Source organism: Molossus molossus, unplaced genomic scaffold (assembly GCF_014108415.1).
Source record: "Molossus molossus isolate mMolMol1 unplaced genomic scaffold, mMolMol1.p scaffold_m16_p_9, whole genome shotgun sequence".
NCBI lineage: Eukaryota > Metazoa > Chordata > Mammalia > Chiroptera > Molossidae > Molossus > Molossus molossus.
This window is the reverse complement of record NW_023425403.1, coordinates 94,230,235-94,248,283: the sequence shown is the minus strand read 5'-3', so window position 1 is coordinate 94,248,283 and position 18,049 is coordinate 94,230,235. Positions and strand designations below refer to the sequence as shown.

Genomic DNA, 18,049 nt, shown 5'->3' with positions numbered 1-18,049 from the left:
GAGACTAAAAAGCAATTAGAAAAATAAAATAACAGAATAAATGTTACAAAGTAATAGAATTTCTGAGTGGGAAATACAATGCATGCTATGGATACAGGGAGGAAGTGCTCTCTGTGGGATGCAGTCTCCAAGCCCTTGACCAAGCACAACCTGGAGAGAGGCTCGGGCGAGGGAGGACTTCGAAGTCTGAAGCGGTGATGTGGGAGAAAGCCAAGAGAGAGGTCTGACCAGAAGACAGAAAAATAGCTGGTCTGAAGAGAAGAATCTGTACTAAGGAAGCTGGAAAAGGATTTGAAAACAGATGGTAAAGGCTGCCAGGAAGGATTTTTAAGCAGGGGAATAACATGATGAAAGAGTTGTTTTTTGTTAATCCTTACCCAAGGATATTTTTTTCCATTGATTTTTTAGAGAGTGTGGAAGGGAGGGAGGGAGAGAGCAGGAGGGAGAGGGAGAGGGAGAGAAAGAGAGGGGGGGGAGGGAGGAAGACAGAAACATCAACGTGAGCGAGACACACCAGGGCCTGGAATCAAATTTTGACTGGGATTTGAACCCGAGACCCTTCTAACCACTGAACAACACTAGCCAGGGCTAAAGAAGTTGTTTTAAGCTCAATCTCAATACATGGAAATACTGTGCTCCTGGATAGGAAGGCTGAACATTTGAAGGCTGTCAATTTTACTCCAAATAAGTTTTAGGTTTACTGTCATTTCAACTTAAATCCCAAGAATGTTAAAGAACTTTGGGAAAAAAAAAGATTATTTGGAAGAATAAATGGGCATGGACAGTGAAGAAAACTTAAAAAAAAAAAAAAAAAGAGAGGATATCTGCCTATATGATTTCCTGATTTACAAACACATGACGAAGGTTCAGCTAGGACAGATTAGATGACAACGTCAAAGGAAGCACAGAAGTACAGAGAGAAGTGGCTCATAATCCAGAACCATGAATTAAATACACCACAAGGTGGCATTTGCATTTCTTCTCAGCCACTAATGTCCTTAGCACCCCCCCCCTTTTTTGCATTGGGTTATTCATTATTTTATTATTGATTTTAAATAGCTTATCATGTAGTCAGGACAGTAACCCTTTGTTAGTCATATGTGTGGTTTTCATCTTTGTTTATAATGTTCTTTGATATACAGAATGTTTAAATATTTTATTTGATGAAATTTTATCAATGTTTTATTTTACAGTTTCTACTCCTGAGTGAGGCGACATCACTTAGAAATACTTCTATTATATTCTAAAATTTTAATTTATTTTTTACATTAAAATACTAATAAGAAATTAATTTTATTGTAAAAAATGAGATGGAGCTCTAACTTATTTTCATAATGGTTAGCCACTGATTTAACATCTCCTTTCGCCCAGCCAGCGTGGCTCCGTGGACTGAGTATAGTCCCATGGGCCTAGAGGCTAGTATCTCTCTTCCTTCCTCTCTCTCTAAAAAATTAATAAAAACATATTGAAAAAAAAAATCCTGGCTTTTGTAACTCCATCCTAGACTGAAGGATGCATATAACTCTCTGCAGTTGGTAAAGTTACATTAGAGGCTTTTACACAGACAGGCAATCCTCACTGTCTGAATGCCTGCTACAGGCTACTTGAAACTTATGGACCAAACACACTTGGATAACTTCACATTCTCACCATCTGAACTCAGGAACTATAAAGACTCAGACAGTAAGGAAGGGATACATGTATCATGGAGGCTGGGGCATTTGGAGGAACAGTCCATGGGTCTCCATCATAGCTAAAACTAAGAACAATGAAGATCAGCTGCAGAGCTTCCCAGGGTGCTTCTACTGGGTCTAGCAGGTCTGAGGATCACAGAGACTGACCTGACAAGAATTCTCAAAAGTGAAACTGGCACCCTGGTCGAGTAGCTCCGTTGGTTCGAGTGTCCTCCTGATATGCCAAGGTTGCTAGTTCAATTCCTGGTCAGGGTACATACAAAAATCAACCAATGTAAGTTAAACAACAAATTGATATTTCTCTCTCTCCCCCCCTCTCGTTACCTCCCCTCCTTCCTTCTCTTTCTCCATACAAGAATGAAACTGGTAGCTAAGAAAGGTTTTATAAAATGAAGCCATAGGAAAATTACAAGCCAGGAACACATGAACTATGACTACTCAAACCAACAGGAAATCTCGATCTCTCAGGCCCAGCTCCACCTGAGAAGGGATAGTTAAAGCCACGGCCTTTGCAGGGATGTCGGGTGTCTTCCCAAAGCTCCTCTTCCCAGAGATGGTCCAAAGCCCACTAGACAAGGGCAATCCATCCAGAGGACAGAATCTGGGGTTGCCATCAATCCACCACTGAAGATATGAGTGAAATGATGGAATGAGATTCACTAATACTGTAATTCCATTTACAATCCTCCTCCAGTAGTGTATAGTCTGTGTTCTGGACTGGCAACCAATTTATGGTGCTGGCTTGGAAATTTCTTCCTTTCTCTCCTATGATCACCAGTTTTAACTGCAGTTTACTATTTTAGTTCTTTCATTATCTATCAGATGTGTAGAAGTCAGCTTATCATGGAATCCACTGACAGCATACCTCAACTGGACGAAGACTGAAACAGAAGAGGAGTAGACAATACCTAGAGGCTTGGTAATGAACTTGGTAATGGACTTGGAAAATGAATGGCTCCATCACACTGTCTTTGGATGACATGACTGGATGTAACTTTGTCAGTAGTGTGACTGAATATGTATTTGGGAGAGTCAGAATTTATTACTGGGAAGAACTTTAGAATGTATAAACAGGAAGAAGGATGTATGTGTTGTGGGGGAGGGGCAGTGGGCAGCCAAGGAGCAGAATGTTCAGTGAACTTCTTTAGGGTATCCGTATAGCTCACAGTAACACATGCCCTAGCAGGCATGTTTATACTATGTGATTCTACTTCCCTAGACATAGCTGACAGTCCCAGAGGACCTACCTTTCCATCTCCCAGATACACAAAATTCAGAACAGATTTTAATTCAGATTGGCTGGTTTCTTGAAGGAGATGTAAACACTGGGAGACTGTGAAGGTAGTCATCTTCTATCCCATTATCAGAAAAATGGGACCAGAGAAAGAGAACAAAGCAGATATGTTGAGATATGCAGAAATAAGAGAGAGGAAAGTGCTGTCAAAGTTTATGATGGCTTTTCAGGTCATAGCTCCTGGCCCTTTCTGCAAAATGCTGCAGCATCTATGTTCCTGGGATTTGTGAGTCTGTTCCCAGTAACAAGCATCCCTTTTGCTTAAATTAGATCAAACTGTTTCTGTACTATTTGCAGCCAACAGGTCCTAATTAACACCCAAAATACCATGGCCTGACCTCTCTGTGTATAGGCACACGTGTATGTATCCGTGTGACTGTATGTGTTTATGGGAAAGAGTTCTGGCAGCAGTGTGGAAGGTGGTCTGACCTGCCCTCACTGTCTTTCACCTAATCCATTCTGATAATCTCATCTCTCTGCTTCTGCTTTCCCTGTCATTACTCCACTCCATTCTTCACCCTGTGGCCTGACTAATCTAATCTGACTAATCTGCCCATGTTTCTCTCCTGATAAAGACCTTCTCCATCACCTATAGAATAGAAGCCAAGTTCCTTAGTGGTACATACAAACCCATTTATTCCTTCAATAAATACTTAATGAGAACATGCTATGTACTTACTGCTCTAGGTACTAGAAATACAGCAGAGAATAAACTGAGAGTTTCAACTCTCATGGAACTTACACTCTAGAGGTAGAGACAAACATCAAACAAGCATTTTTTCAGGTATTGGTTAAGTGCCTTTAAAAAAAAAAACAGCATGGGAAGGAGATATAAAAGGCTGGGGGTGGGGGTGCTCTTTTACATAGGGAGGATATGGTTGAGCAGAGACTTAAATATGGTGGGGAAGTGAGAAATGGGATGCAAATGGGAAGACCCTGAAGCAGGGACAGGTTTCGGGGCTTAGAGGATGCACAAGGCAGTGGGATGGCAGAGTCATCAGGATGGGCAGGGGCTCGATCAGATCAGCACATGGGTGCATGGTAAACCAGAGTAAGAGATTATTCTGAAAGTAATGAGATTGTTGGAGGACTTTCAGTAGGAGAATCACATCTGCTTTCTGTTTGGTTTTCTTTTTTTTTTTTTAAAGATCATTTGGCTGCTGTGCAGGCCTGTCTGTATGAGAGGCTAGAGTAGAAACCAGGATACCAATAGTCCCGCCAGGAGATAATGGTGGTTTGGGAATGGATAGTAGTGATGGAGGTGGTGACAAGTGGTGAGGCTCAAGATACATTCTGAAGACAAAGCTGTCTGGTCTGACTCATGCATTAGATGGGAGGTGAGGAGGAAAGAGGCCCTGCAGGTGCCTCTAAAGTTTTTGGTCTGAGTAACCGTGTGAATGAAATGGGGAAGGTTGACGCCCAGCTGGTGTGGCTCAGTGGTTGAGCATCTACCCAGGCATCAAGAGGTCACCGGCTGGATTTCCAATCAGGGCACATGCCCAGGTTGTGGGCCAAATCCCGAGTGGGGGGCATGCAGGAGGCGGCCAGTCAATGTTCTCTCTCATCAGTGTTTCTATCTCTCACTTCCCTTCCTCTCTCTCTAAAAATCAATAAAGAAAAAAAGAAATGGGGAAGGTTGAGCAGATTTGGAGGGTGTGGGTGTGGGTGTGTGGGTGGGGGAAACAAGGGTTCTCTTTGGGAGTATTCAGTTTGCGATCATTCAGGCATTGATAAATTTGGTTATAGGAGTGGGAGTTTGGGGAAAAGGTCAGGACAGAACCTCTTCTCCAGTAACTCCTCATCTTGCACTCCATTTATATACTAGCTGAATGAAATATTCAACTGCTTGACTTGTGGTTGTCACATAGGATGTTTTGTGGCTGATGACTTTATTCATGTCATTACCTGTCAGAAACACCCTTTCAAACTTTCTACTTCTGACTGACTGGTCCTTTAAAGCTAAGACCCATGTCCTCGCCTCCAAAAAGCCTTCTGTGAACACCAGGCTGTTAGGAGTCCTCTCATTTGTGCCTCTGTGGTGCTGACCAGGTCATATTCGAGTTGCCTACTAGATTGTCTAGGGCAGGGGCTACCTAACTCATCTCTGTGTCTCCAGCACTTAGCCCTGAGCGTAGCAAATGGTAGGAACTGTACTCCTGTTTAAGGGAAGGAGCTGGCTCAGGAGACTGCTGCCTCACTCATGGAGAGAGCCACTGAGGACTTGACTACTAAATGTAGAGGATGGGATGGTCCCAAAAGTCACATTATTTGGGGAAACTTTCCAAACTGCTTTAGGACATCTAGCTGATCTCTCTCTCTCTCTCTCTGTCCTCACCCGAGGACATTTTCCCTTTTTTTTTTTTTTTTTAATCCTCACCCGAGGATATTTTTCCATTTTTCTGTACAGATAGAGTGGGAGGGAGAGAGAGGAAGGGAGAGAGAGTGAGAAACATCGACGTGAAGGGACACATCGAGTGGCTGCCACCCGCACGACCAACCAGGGCCGGGGACAAACTGCAACCGAGGTACATGCCCTTAGCGGGAACCGAACCCGGGTCTCTCAGGACCGCAGGCCGACGCTCTAACCGCTGAGCCAAACTGGCCAGGGCCATTTTTTCATTTTTTGTTCAGATAGAGAGAGAGAGAAGAGAGAGAGAGAGAGAGAGACAGAGAGAGAGAGAGAGACAGAGAGAGAGAGAGAAACATCGACGTGAAAAGGACACATGGAGTGGCTGCCTCCCACAAGACCCAACCAGGGCCGGGGACAAACCGCAACCGAGGTACGTGCCCTTAGCGGGAACCGAACCCGGGTCTCTGGACCGCAGGCCAACGCTCCAACCGCTGAACCAAACCAGCCAGGGCGCACTCTCTCTTTTTTATTTTTATTCCTCACCTGAGGATATTTTCCCATATATCATTAGATAGAGTGGGAGGGAGGGGTAGAGGGAGAGACAGAGGGTAACATGGACGCCATAGAGCCACACAGACTGGTTGTCTTCTGCATAACCCACACAGGGCCTGGGGCGAACATAGCCGAGGCACGTGCGCTTGACCGGAATCGAACCCGCGACTCTGGTCAGCAGGCCCGAGGCTCTAACCGCTGAGCCAAATCGGCCAGGGCTGATCACGTCTCTTAAAGATGGTGACCTGCCCACCTCGCCCAGGCACTTCTCTGGCCGTGCTGCTTTACAGACGGGGTTCTGCTTGGAGAGAAAGCCCACCGGAGTTGACACTGGTTAGCCTTGATGCCAACATTCTTAACAGAGCAGGGCAGGAGCAACCAACTGCCCCATGAGCAGTGGGAGGTAAAAGGAAGTTACACTGCCACTGAGGAGCTGCCCGGGGCCCCTGGGGGTGACCTCCAAGGGGCGAACTCCGAGGGGCCACAGAGCTGCGGAGCCGAGTATCCGAGCATGTCCACGCGGCCTCGGCGGCTCGGGAGCCGGGCCCAGGGCCACGGCCGCGACCGCCCACTGCGAGGTCCGGCCGGACCTGTCCTGGCGGGACCCCGCCCGCCCGGCCCCGCGGTACTCACCGGTGCGGGGGAGCAAGGCGTCGGGCGCCTCGGACTCACTGGTGTTGCAGGCCGTCTGCGGCCAGGACGGCGGCGCCGGCGCCGGCGCCGGGTCCGGGTCCGGGTCCATGAGTGGCTGCAGGGCTGCGTCCGCCGCCGGATCCATGGCTGAGTTCGCCGCCGCTGCCCCACGGCTGCGCGCTGTGTTCCCGCTTCCGGAAGTTGGGCAGCGCGGTTTCGTTTCTGGGAAAACCCGTGGTGATGGCCAGGCTCAGCGGAAAGGCCCCAGCGAGGAGACGCAGCGCCGGGCTTGCAGAATGAGTTCTCTGCCAAGCAGGGGCTTGCACCGCATCTTCTCCCCGCGAGTCTGGATTTAAATTTTTTTTTTTCCTTTCCAACCAGCCAGGCGCCCTACACCCTGCCCCCGTCCCTCCCCCTTTCCTCGTCCCTGGGTTTTGCAAGGTGGCCAAAGCCCGTGTTCAGTTGGAGAAATGAATGCTTTTCTGAAAGGTTTCCGGTTCTTTTAGAAATTGTACTACACGGCGTTTGGCCTACATAGGTATATAATAAAAGGATGCAGAATTAACCAACCGTAATACCAGTTGCCAATCACAAGCCTTTATTTAGCACCCATGGGGTACACAGCACCACACAAGAGGAGGTTTTCAGTGCATGTTAACAAAAAAATATATACATATAGAGACCATACAGTTGAAAAGCAAGTTGTCCTGGAAAAGCAGCACATAATGGTGGTTTGCTGAGGAATTAAAATTTCTGGAGACCTTGCGATTTCAGCAAATTTTAAAGAGGAAAGGAGGCAAGGGCAGCAAGATTAAAAAGTATAACTTGGCCCTGGCCAGTGTGGCAGTGATTACAGCGTCTGCCCTGGCCCCGAAAGGGTTCCATTCTTGGTCAAGGGCTGTTACCTGGGTTGCAGGGTCCTTCCCGCCCCGGTCAGGGCACATGTGAGAGGAACCAATGGCTGTCTCTCTCTCAATGTTTCTGTTTCTGTTTCTCCCTTCTTCTCCCACCCCTCCCCTCCATTCTCTAAAAATCAATGGAAAAAATATCCTTGGGTGATGATTAACAAAACAAAACAACACTAGGATAACGTGGATAGTCTTGACAAATACATTAATGGGTTACATTAGGAAGTGTGGGGCTGCAAAACAGGACAAAAGAACACTCTTACAGCCAAGTTTTTTTGTTTTTTGCATTTCAAGCAGGTGGATAGAAGAGTTACAAGCATACCTCATTTTATTGTGCTTATTAGCTTTACTGCACTTCACAGGTGTTGCATGTTTTTACAAATTGAAGGCAAGAACCTCCATCAGCAAAAAGATTGTCACTTGCTTTACTGGGTTCATTACCGTGGTATTACCAAACTGTAATATCTCAGAATTAGGCCGGTATTCCTTGCCAGGCAAACAGCCCTAAAGAGATTGAATCAGAGATTGACTAGTTCAGCTAGGTCATGGTGAAGCAGTTGAAGAACACCTTCCACCACTCTGTTTATAATTTCAGCATTTTAGTGTTCTACTCTTAAGCAGAAGTAGACCACTACCATCACCGAGGAAAGCCTATAACACAAAAAAACAAAGACCAAAGGAATTATACAGGCATACAGGGAAAACAAAGAAATGAAACTTACAGGTCACAGAATATGCAGAAAGAAAATATACATATATATACATATATGTACACACACACACACAAACCATATTAAAAGATATATTACAACTGTGAACCAATAAAAGATGCTATTAAACAACATGCAGGGAAGAAAAGAGGGCCCTAGAAATTAAAAATCTGAGACCAGAAAAATAAAACACATTAGACAAATTAGAAAATTAAGTTGAGGAAATCTAGAAAGTACAGCTAGAAGACAGAGCTGGAAATTGAGAGAAAAGATAAGAAAATTACAGAACCAGTTCTGGAGGTCTACCATCTGGATAACAGGAATTTTAGAAAGAGAGAACAAATAGCAATCATTAAAAAAATAGTTCAAAAATATTTACCTGAAGGACAAAACTTAAAAGATCCCAGCAAGCACCCAATATAAGGGTTGAAAATGGACCCTTACCAGGAACAGAACATTGGGACAAAGTAATGCTGTACTTTAAGAGATGAACACTGGTCGCCCCCCCCCCCCCACTTGCAGAAAAAGAAAAAAAAGAAAACTGGTCGTATATACAAAAAGAACAGAATGGCATCTAACTTCACACAGTCACCCTAGATGTCAAAGTGAGAACATTTTCAAACTTCCCAGTAAGCAACAGTGAAAACTTAGCAGATGTCTTCAAAATTGGGATTAAAAACTACTCAAGAATTCTATACCCTGTCAAAATAGCAACCAAGTGTAAGGTACAATAACATTTTCTTTTTTATCCTCACTCGGGGACATTTTTCCATTTTTTGTTCAGATAGAGCGGGAGGGAGAGAGAGGGAGAGAGAGAGAGAGAGAGAAACATCGATGTGAAGGGATACATCGAGTGGCTGCCACCCGCACGACCAACCAGGGCCGGGGACAAACTGCAACCGAGGTACGTGCCCTTAGCGGGAATCGAACCCGGGTCTCTCTGTACCACAGGCCGACGCTCCAACCGCTGAGCCAACCAGCCAGGGCTACAATAACATTTTCAAACATGCATGCAAGGTCTCAAATATTTACCTCTCATTTTTCCTTTTCAAAAGGTACTGGAGAGTGTGCTTCACCAATGTGTGGAAGTAAACCAAGGGAAAAGAAATAAATAATGGATTTAACTAGAAACAGATTTGACGCGAGAGACAAAGAGAATCTCGAGCACAATGACAGAAGATGATAGCTGGGAACAGATACAGACTGAAGCAGATCAAGACACCAGATCTTCACAAAAATATTTCCTATACTGATCAAGTGTCTTCACTTTATTTTAGTGTACTGCCTAAAATTCCTGCATCTGTATTGTGAATAAATAGACTTCTCAACTTTCCTCATCAGTCTACAGGCTGTTGGGTTATAATTTTTTGCTCCCTTTTCTAGTTCTTTGTTTTTCTACTCTCTAAAAACAATTACAAATTAAATTTTCACCTACTTCAATATTTTTAAGAAATTACATTGGGTTTAAACTTAGAATGAACTTTGAAAGGTAAACAAACTAAACACAGAATCAAGTTCAGAAAAAACAAACAAAAAACAATCTTTTATAAATGAGAACTACTTTTTTGTTTGTTAATCCTCACCCGAGGATATTCTTCCATTGATTTTTTTTTCTTTTTAAAAATATATTTTTGGAAGGGAGAGGGAGAGATAGAAACATTGATGAGAGAGAACATCGACTGGCTGCCTCCTGCATGCCCCGCCCTGGGGATCAGGCCCACAACCTGGGCATATGCCCTGACAGGGAATTGAACTTGCAATCTCTTGGTGCATGGATCCATGCTCAACCAACTAGTGAGTTACACCAGCCAGGATCCATTGACATTTTTATTTATTTTTTTTATTTTATCCTCACCTGAGGACATTTTTCTTTTTTTGTTCAGATAGAGCGGGAGGGAGAGAGAGGAAGAGAGAGAGAGAGAAACATCGCTGTGAAGGGACACATCGAGTGGCTGCCACCCGCACGACCAACCAGGGCCGGGGACAAACTGCAACCGAGGTACGTGCCCTTAGCGAGAACCGAACCCGGGTCTCTCTGTACCGCAGGCCAACGCTCCAACCGCTGAGCCAAACCGGCCAGGGCCCATTGACATTTTTAGATAGAGTGGAAGGGAGGGAGGGAGATAGAGAGACAGAGAGGGAGAGAGGGAGAGAGGGAAGGAGGGAGGGAAGGGAGGGGGGAGGGGGGAGAGAGAGAGACAGACAGACAGACAGACATTGATATGAGAGATTGTCTCCCACAGGACCTGGACCAGAGACAGTGATCGAACCTGCAACCCTTGACTGGGAATTGAACCCGAGACCCTTCGGTCTGTGGGCCTACACTCTTAACCACTGAGCCAAACTGGCCAGGGCAAGAACTACTTTTAATTACTCCTTTTTGATAGCATTCCCATACTGGTTCCAAGTGGGGGCAGAGCAGCTGTTTCCTGACAGCCAAATATACATCTTTGTTAAGGATAAGATTACTTTTGACTCTTAGAGATTCCCAGCCCCTTTCCAGTAGATCAGGGCTAGGTAACCCACATCAAAGTAACTCCTTCCCCTTTTCTCTAGAAAAACAATTTGTACATCATGCCCAGGAGAATCCAAGGGGCTGTTTCAGACTTTGCAGCTCAGTTTTTTTTTTTTTTTTTTTTTAAATCCTCACCCGAGGACATTTTTCCATTTTTGTTCAGATAGAGCGGGAGGGAGAGAGAGGAAGAGAGAGAGAGAGAAACATCGATGTGAAGGGACGCACTGAGGGGCTGCCACCTGCACAACCAACGAGGGCCGGGGACAAACTGCAACCAAGGTACATGCCCTTAGCGGGAACCGAACACGGGTCTCTCTGTACCGCAGGCGGAAGCTCCAACCGCTGAGCCAAACCGGCCAGGGCGCAGCTCAGTTTTTTGATTTTTAAAATGAAATTCTTACCCAGCACCATCCTTTCTGGCCTAAATAAGCCAAGTCTCACTAGTTTCCAGGTTTCCTTTCCTTATGGCTCTATCTAGAACAAAAATCTTCCAACTCTTCCAGGTCTCTATTTCCTCTTTAAAGTCCTGTCTGTTTGTATTGAAGGAATAAAGAGAATCTGTGGTAAAGCAGTTTCACCTCAGAGTTTGCCAGAATCTTCCATATAGAAGGGCTTCACATCCTTTCTCGCTCAAATGGAGTGATGGGACAGTGCTTCATAGAGCTATATTCCTCACTCTGTTGCCTACCTTATGGCTCATAATAGTAAATAACTTGCCAGGAATTTCTGGTTAAGTCATGAAATGTGGCCCTTTGGATCTATGAAGCCAAAGATAATAAAAAACAAGAACAACTGAATTCTATTGTTACATTTGTTTCTCTTAATATACAATTTACAAATAAGTTACAAATTATATAACAGTATTTCATATAAAATATACACTTCCATTTTACTCATGTAAAGTTGAATAGTGGTAAAATAAAGAGATATCCTATGTGTATGAAATTGTCCTTATTTTGTTCCTAGCATTTCTAAGTCACATAAATGAACCCCCTGATAAGGGTAGATGGAGAGGAATTCTCCTGATGGATCACAAACTAAATTTCACTGACAACTGAGTGTTCTCTGCATGGCTCTAATTTCATCTTGATAAGCTAATTTCATGAACAGGCATTAGCTACAGGCGTTAGCTATAAATATAAAAATATTTATAATATTTTTTTTCTACATTTATTAACACCACATTGGCAGAAGATTTCTTTATCGGGCACAGTCCCAGCTTCATAACCATAATCCCATGTTAGTTCTGTTCTTGCTTTCACATGCCTAGAAAGTAGAAATTAAAACATAATCATAAATTACCCTGAATGTACCAAACCTGATTATATCAATTTTCATGTTAACATCAGTAACAATCCTCAAAAATATGGTTTATTCTTTGATACCCACCAATTAAAAATGCTCTTTCATTAAAAGAATAATCATTTGACTTTTATTTAAAATCTACTAAAATCCTAAGTACAAAGAAATCTGTCGCTATCTACGAGGAAGAAAGTGTGTTTTGCAAACAATGGAACCTGGTGATGTGATTAGGCCTGCAGTGTGGTGGCTGGGTGTAGTTCTGACTTAATGAAGATGTAGCAGTTTGCATCATTTATCCCCTGAATTGAACTGGGTGAAACTGCCATCCTTAGTCCTTTTAGGCATCAATTCTAAAAAGAATTGAAATTTCAGCTGTTAAAATTTTGTCAAGTAGAACAGTTTGGGATAATTGAATAGTCTAAGGTACTAGATATTAGGGGCTACAGCACATATCTTTTCATATTTTTTTTCTTTTTTTGCTCACATCTCTGCCCTTCTGTCTAGTTTCTTTTTTCTTCTATTGTTATTTTTAAAGTCACTATTTTATAATTAAATCATAAAAAATGTCAAACCTGTTGGTGAAGAATGCCACCAATGGGAAATTCCTGTCATGTGTTTCTACAAAAACATTCTGTACCCAAAGATTTGGGCAACAACTATGCTGTTAAAAAAAAGAAAAAAAAATTTAAAACAGAGGTTAGATATAGCATAAAGTTTAATGTCTTATTCTTTGAAGCATTAGAATACCATTGTTTCCAACATAGCTCACTTATTTTTGTTTCTTTCCCCTTTTTGTTGACTACTACATAAAATATCATGGCTTACTACAATCCTGTTAGTAGTAGAAATCCATTCAGAAAAGCCTATTCTGACACTTATATATCCTGCTGGTATAAATGCAAAATTGTATAAGCCCCCTAAAGAAGATAATTTGTTAAGATTAATCAATATTATAAATGAATGTATCTTTTGATTCAGCAGTCCTATATTTGACCATGTATTCTACAGCTACATCTGCACATGTTACCTATATGTAAGATAATTCATCAAGCATTGTTTTCAATAGCAAAAGGTTGGAAACAACCCAAAAGACAACTTAAAGAGAATTGGTTAAATAAACTTTGTTTATATCAACACAATGGAATTCTATGCAGCTCTGAGCAAAAACAAACAAAAAAATGAGGTGCTCTTTCTGCATACTGATATGGAAAGAACTCCAGGGTATATAGTTAATTAAAAAAAAAAACCATGGTATAGGACAGTGACTACAATATACTATCTTTTATGTAAAAACACATATTTATATTTACTTGTATTTACATAAAGAAACACTATAAGAATAAATGAGAAAGTAGTACAATTATTTTATTATAGAGGGTAGAGTGGGGACAGGGTATATGGGGGTATAGTACTGCTCAAGATATATTTCTTTTTTATCAAAACATAAAAGTTTAATATTAAGGCTGTATACAACCTGACTTTTACATCCCAGTCAAAACAGGTCCTTTGGAAAGAGGACATGTATAAGCACTGCTGAACATAACCATTACTTATACTTGTTCCAAGGCTTCTACACATGATAATACTATTTCCTCCTATAACCCCCATTCTAATATTATTCTATTACTTACTGGCTGCCATCTCCACACATTCATCTACCACAAGATTCATAAAATAATCAAATCCCCACAATATTCCTTGGACATGAGGGCCAGCATTTAATTTTAATGATAATAACTTCCTGTCCATACATTTTAAATATTTGGGCCAATGAGCTTTACTCACGGTGCTTACTTGGCAGGATTAGAGCTACAGTGAAACAGAATTCTGTTTTGCTATATGTATGTATTCTGCATGGCTTATTATTTTATTTCAATTTTTATGTAAATGTATTATACACATAGAAAAATTAAATTTAAAAAATGAAAGAGCAAGAGAAGGATAAAAAGAACGAACTTGGTTTCTTCCCTCCTACAAACAAGGAAGGGACCTGGCTGATGTGCTGATAGGGAGGTGAAACCAACCCAATCATGCTGGTGCAGCCACCATTCAACATAACTGATGGGAAATAAAACCATTACAGTCCTTTGCTGAGGATCCTTCTTTAATGATCTCCTGACATTTTGGCAACAATGTAGAAGTAGTCAAAGTGGAATAGAGAACAGCAGTTGGGGGACAGAGGAAGGGAAGAGAAAATTGTATTCCTTGTTAACTAAGTATTCTCCTAACCAGAAGAGGGTAAAGAAGCAAGCCAAATTAGCGGATTCACCTAGAAAGGAAAAAGCTCTTTGTTTTTAAAGATTCTATGACTTAAGAACATTTTTTCTTCTGATGGCAGCTGAATTACATGTAAAATTATCACTGCACATAAATGTCAAACCATTCAAATGTCACATTTAAAGAGGAGCTGAGCTTTCCTTAAAGGTGTTAAAGGGAATGCTTATGGGAATCATGAGCCATTCATACTTCCCTTCCTTCGCCTTTAAGGGAAAAGTCAAGGCTGCCCATCCCACTAATTCCACCCCACAGGGAGGAAGAACTCCGATACAAATCATAGACAACAATTAAGGCCATATCCAGGGGTGGGCCTTTCCAAAGGCTTTTTGGAGGAGATCCAAGTCCTGTCCTCTTTCCATGACTCCTCTTCACTTTCTTGGATATAATAAGCAAAGACAAAGTAGAGCCCAGAGATCAGGGAGGTGTGCAGCAGAGACTGGCTCAAGTCTCAAACAGATGGTGCAGGGTTTCCCTATGGTCCAGTTCACCAAAGACAGGAGAGACTATATAGACAATGGAACTAGAGGTTGAAGGGGATTTTTTCCCTCCTATAAGATTCCTGGGACCATATGTTCTTTAATAATCATGTCCAATGGTAGAAGGCAGGACAGAATAGAAGTATAATGGGAAAGCCACAAGGTAACTCCAATTCTACCTTACACAGGAGATATAATAAAAAGTATTCCTCTTATCATGAAGATGACAGGAGTCTTAAGTGTCAATCTTGAAATCAGAGAAATAAATATTTCTCTATAAAAAATAAATCTCATTATATATATCCCAAACATGCATACAAACAGAAAATGACTATGGTTTGGGAATTAAAAAGAGTAGACACTTAAACGAGATATTCTGATAAATGTACTGGTTTTCTACACTAAGCCACTAAATCACTCAAAACTTACTGATAGTAAAATATAAATATCTTCAAATGATTTTTTTTAACTATTAGAGGCATCTCTGAATCAGAGCTACTGTATTACATAAGACTCAAAAGAGAAACTCTTTCTGTGTGTCTCACTGTGATTTTTTTGGAAGTAACAAATCTTGAAAACCTTTCAATAAACGTAAATAATTTTCTTACATATCATTTATATCATTTTCTTAAGCAAATGTTTACTATGTGCCAGGTACTGTTTAAGCACTATATACAAAATTCACTTAATCCTATGAGTCAGTTATTATTATTATCCCCATATTATAGAAGTCAGAAATAAGGTATGAGGTCAAGTAACATGCTCAAGGTCACACAAATGGAAAACTGGCATCCTAATCCAGGTAGTCTGGCATCAGAATTTGTTAATCATATTTTTCTTATAATTTTGTTAAAAAGCACACCAAAAAGTTGTTCAGAAATGTAAATGTCAGCCCACATACTCACATTAAGAAAGCGGCCCACATTTCCTTCTTTTGTGGCATCCAATAAAAATACACTTCCCTTATTGAACTCCAGAGATTCAGATGAAGTATTCTTGGTTTCACTTGGCAACTCTTTATTACAAAAGACACGTTGGTTTTGACATGCTGGAGATTTTTCCTCTTGGGTTTTTAGTATCTGAACCTCAAACTTCTTCATAATATTCAGGTTATCCAATGGGGTTACTTGCTTATATCTGTCCCCTGGTAAAGTTTCTTCTCTACATTTAGTTATATCTATTACATCTGATTCAGTCAGCAATTTGTCTTCAGAATCTTCAACTTGATTTGGGCTTGAGTCCACTAATAAACATTCTAGAAGGGATTGTCAGGAAATATACTTGGCTGAGCAATAGTGCTGAGATTAATATTAAATGACAGTTGCTTCAATTACTACTAATCCTTATAATGTGTTAAGGTAGACAGCACTCCAATTTTATACATGAAAAATATGAGCCTCAGAGGGGTTAAGGGATTGACCTGACCTACAATAATAAAGAGACGTGGGGTAACAAACCCAGAAATGTCTGTTTTAATGTCTGCCTTCTTTCTATTGTATGGTGGATCTTGACTTACCTCTCTTCAACTCTGGAATATAAATTTAAGTATTTTCTATTTTTTTTATCCTCACCCAAGGACACTTTTTGCATTTATCTTCAGAAAGAGCGGGAGAAAGAGAGGGGGGAGGAGAGAGAAACATCGATGTGAGAGAGACACATTGACTGGTTGCCAACCACATGACCCCAGCCGGGGCTGGGGACAAACTGCAACCAAGGTAAGTGACCTTAGCGGGAACTGAACCACAGACTCTCTGGTCTGCGGGCTGGTGCTCTAACAGCCGAGCCAAACCAGGCAGGGCAGTATTTTCTAATTTTTTTAAAAATTGGTTTTAGAAAGAGAGGAAGGGAGAAAGAAAGAGATGGGGACAGAGGGAAGGGGGGGGGTTAGGAGAGAGAGAAACATTATTTGTTGTTACACTTACTTATGCATTCATTGGTTGTTTCCTGTATGTGCCCTGACTAGGGATCAAACCTGCAACCTTGTCCGGCCGCTGTGGCTCAGTGGCTGAGCATTGACCCATGTACCAAGAGGTTGTCAGTTTGATTCCCGATCAGGGCACATGCCCAGGTTGTGGGCCCGATCCCCAGTGGGGGGAATGCAGGAGGTGGCCAATAGATGTTCTCTCTCATCAATGTTTCTTTCTATCTCTCCCTTTCCCTTCCTCTCTCTCTAAAATCAATAAAGAAAAATAATTTTAACACAACAACAAAAAAACCTACAACCTTCATGTATTAGGACACTCTAATCGTCTGAACAATCTGGCCAGTGCTAAGTATATTATAAGCAGCTGTAACAGTGGCATGTAGGGAACACTCTAGGCCTTTGAGACACCAAATAAGGCCTGAAAAGACCCTTTTGGCCCTGGCCGGTTTGGCTCAAAGGCTGGAGCATCGGCCTGTGGTCCTGAGAGATCTGGGTTCGGTTCCCGCTAAGGGTACGTATCTCGGCTGCAGTTTGTCCCCGGTACTGGTTGGATCGTGTGGGAGGCAGCCACTCGATGTGTCCCTTTCACGTTGATCTCTCTCTCTCTCTCTCTCTCTCTCTCTCTCTCTCTCTCTCTCTCTCTCCCTCTCTCTCCCTCCCACTCTATCTGAACAAAGAATGGAAAAATATCCTCGGGTGAGGATTAAAAAAAAAAGACCCTTTTGAAGTCACTCTCTACAATAACTGTATTGCTACATGGGCTTTGTACACATTACTGCTTGGTGTTTTTTCTAGATGACCATTCAACAGGCACCGTTTTCAACCAATAATACTTTAGAAGAAAATGTTCTGATTAGTCTTTTTAGAAGTAAACTTTTTAGAATATTCAAAAGTATGAATGCATGTCAAATAAAATAAGCAAAATAATTTCTTTTTAAAAATACTTGTGCCACCTTGGTGGCATAAAAAAATGATATTTCTCTAAAATCAGTGGTTTTTTTTTTTAATGTCAGATCTTTTATTTATTTATTTATTTATTTTTATTGATTTTTAGAGGGTGAGAGAGAGATAGAAACATCAATGAGAGAGAACATCAATGCCTGCCTCCTACATGTCCCCCACTGGTGATCAGGCCCACAACCTGGGCATGTGCCCTGACCAAGAATCAAACAAGTGACCTCTTGGTGCATGGGTCGATGCTCAACCACTGAGCCACACCGGCCAGGCAAAATCAGTGTTCTTGATTTAATCATTACTGCTGCTGGCTGCTGTTCCTACATGTACTCATACTTTAATCACAGATTATTTGTGAGCCCTAACAATACATAATGTTTTTTTAGTGCCTGCTATATACATTGTAGTCGTCAATAAAAATGGCTAAAGACCCAAAAGCAATAATACTCATTATGGTTCA

At 41.8% G+C, this 18,049-nt stretch overlaps 1 protein-coding gene across 5 annotated transcripts in view; it reads right to left on the bottom strand.

The window, feature by feature from the left end:
* The window catches only part of SETDB2 (SET domain bifurcated histone lysine methyltransferase 2), a 110,520-nt gene that overhangs the window by 40,834 nt on the left and 51,637 nt on the right, over positions 1-18,049 (bottom strand). For 2 of the 5 annotated variants that reach the window (XM_036250337.1, XM_036250339.1), the window contains 3 exons: positions 15,617-15,966; positions 12,531-12,619; positions 11,799-11,922 (listed from right to left, as the gene is read on the bottom strand). The exons of 1 other annotated variant lie outside the window; for it this stretch is intronic. In XM_036250337.1, the coding sequence (XP_036106230.1) occupies positions 11,805-11,922; positions 12,531-12,619; positions 15,617-15,966 (557 nt within the window). In that variant the 3' untranslated portion in view covers positions 11,799-11,804. Of the gene's footprint in view, positions 1-11,057; positions 11,415-11,798; positions 11,923-12,530; positions 12,620-15,616; positions 15,967-18,049 lie in introns of those variants that run through there. 2 more of the 5 variants (XM_036250336.1, XM_036250335.1) reach the window with 2 other exon arrangements.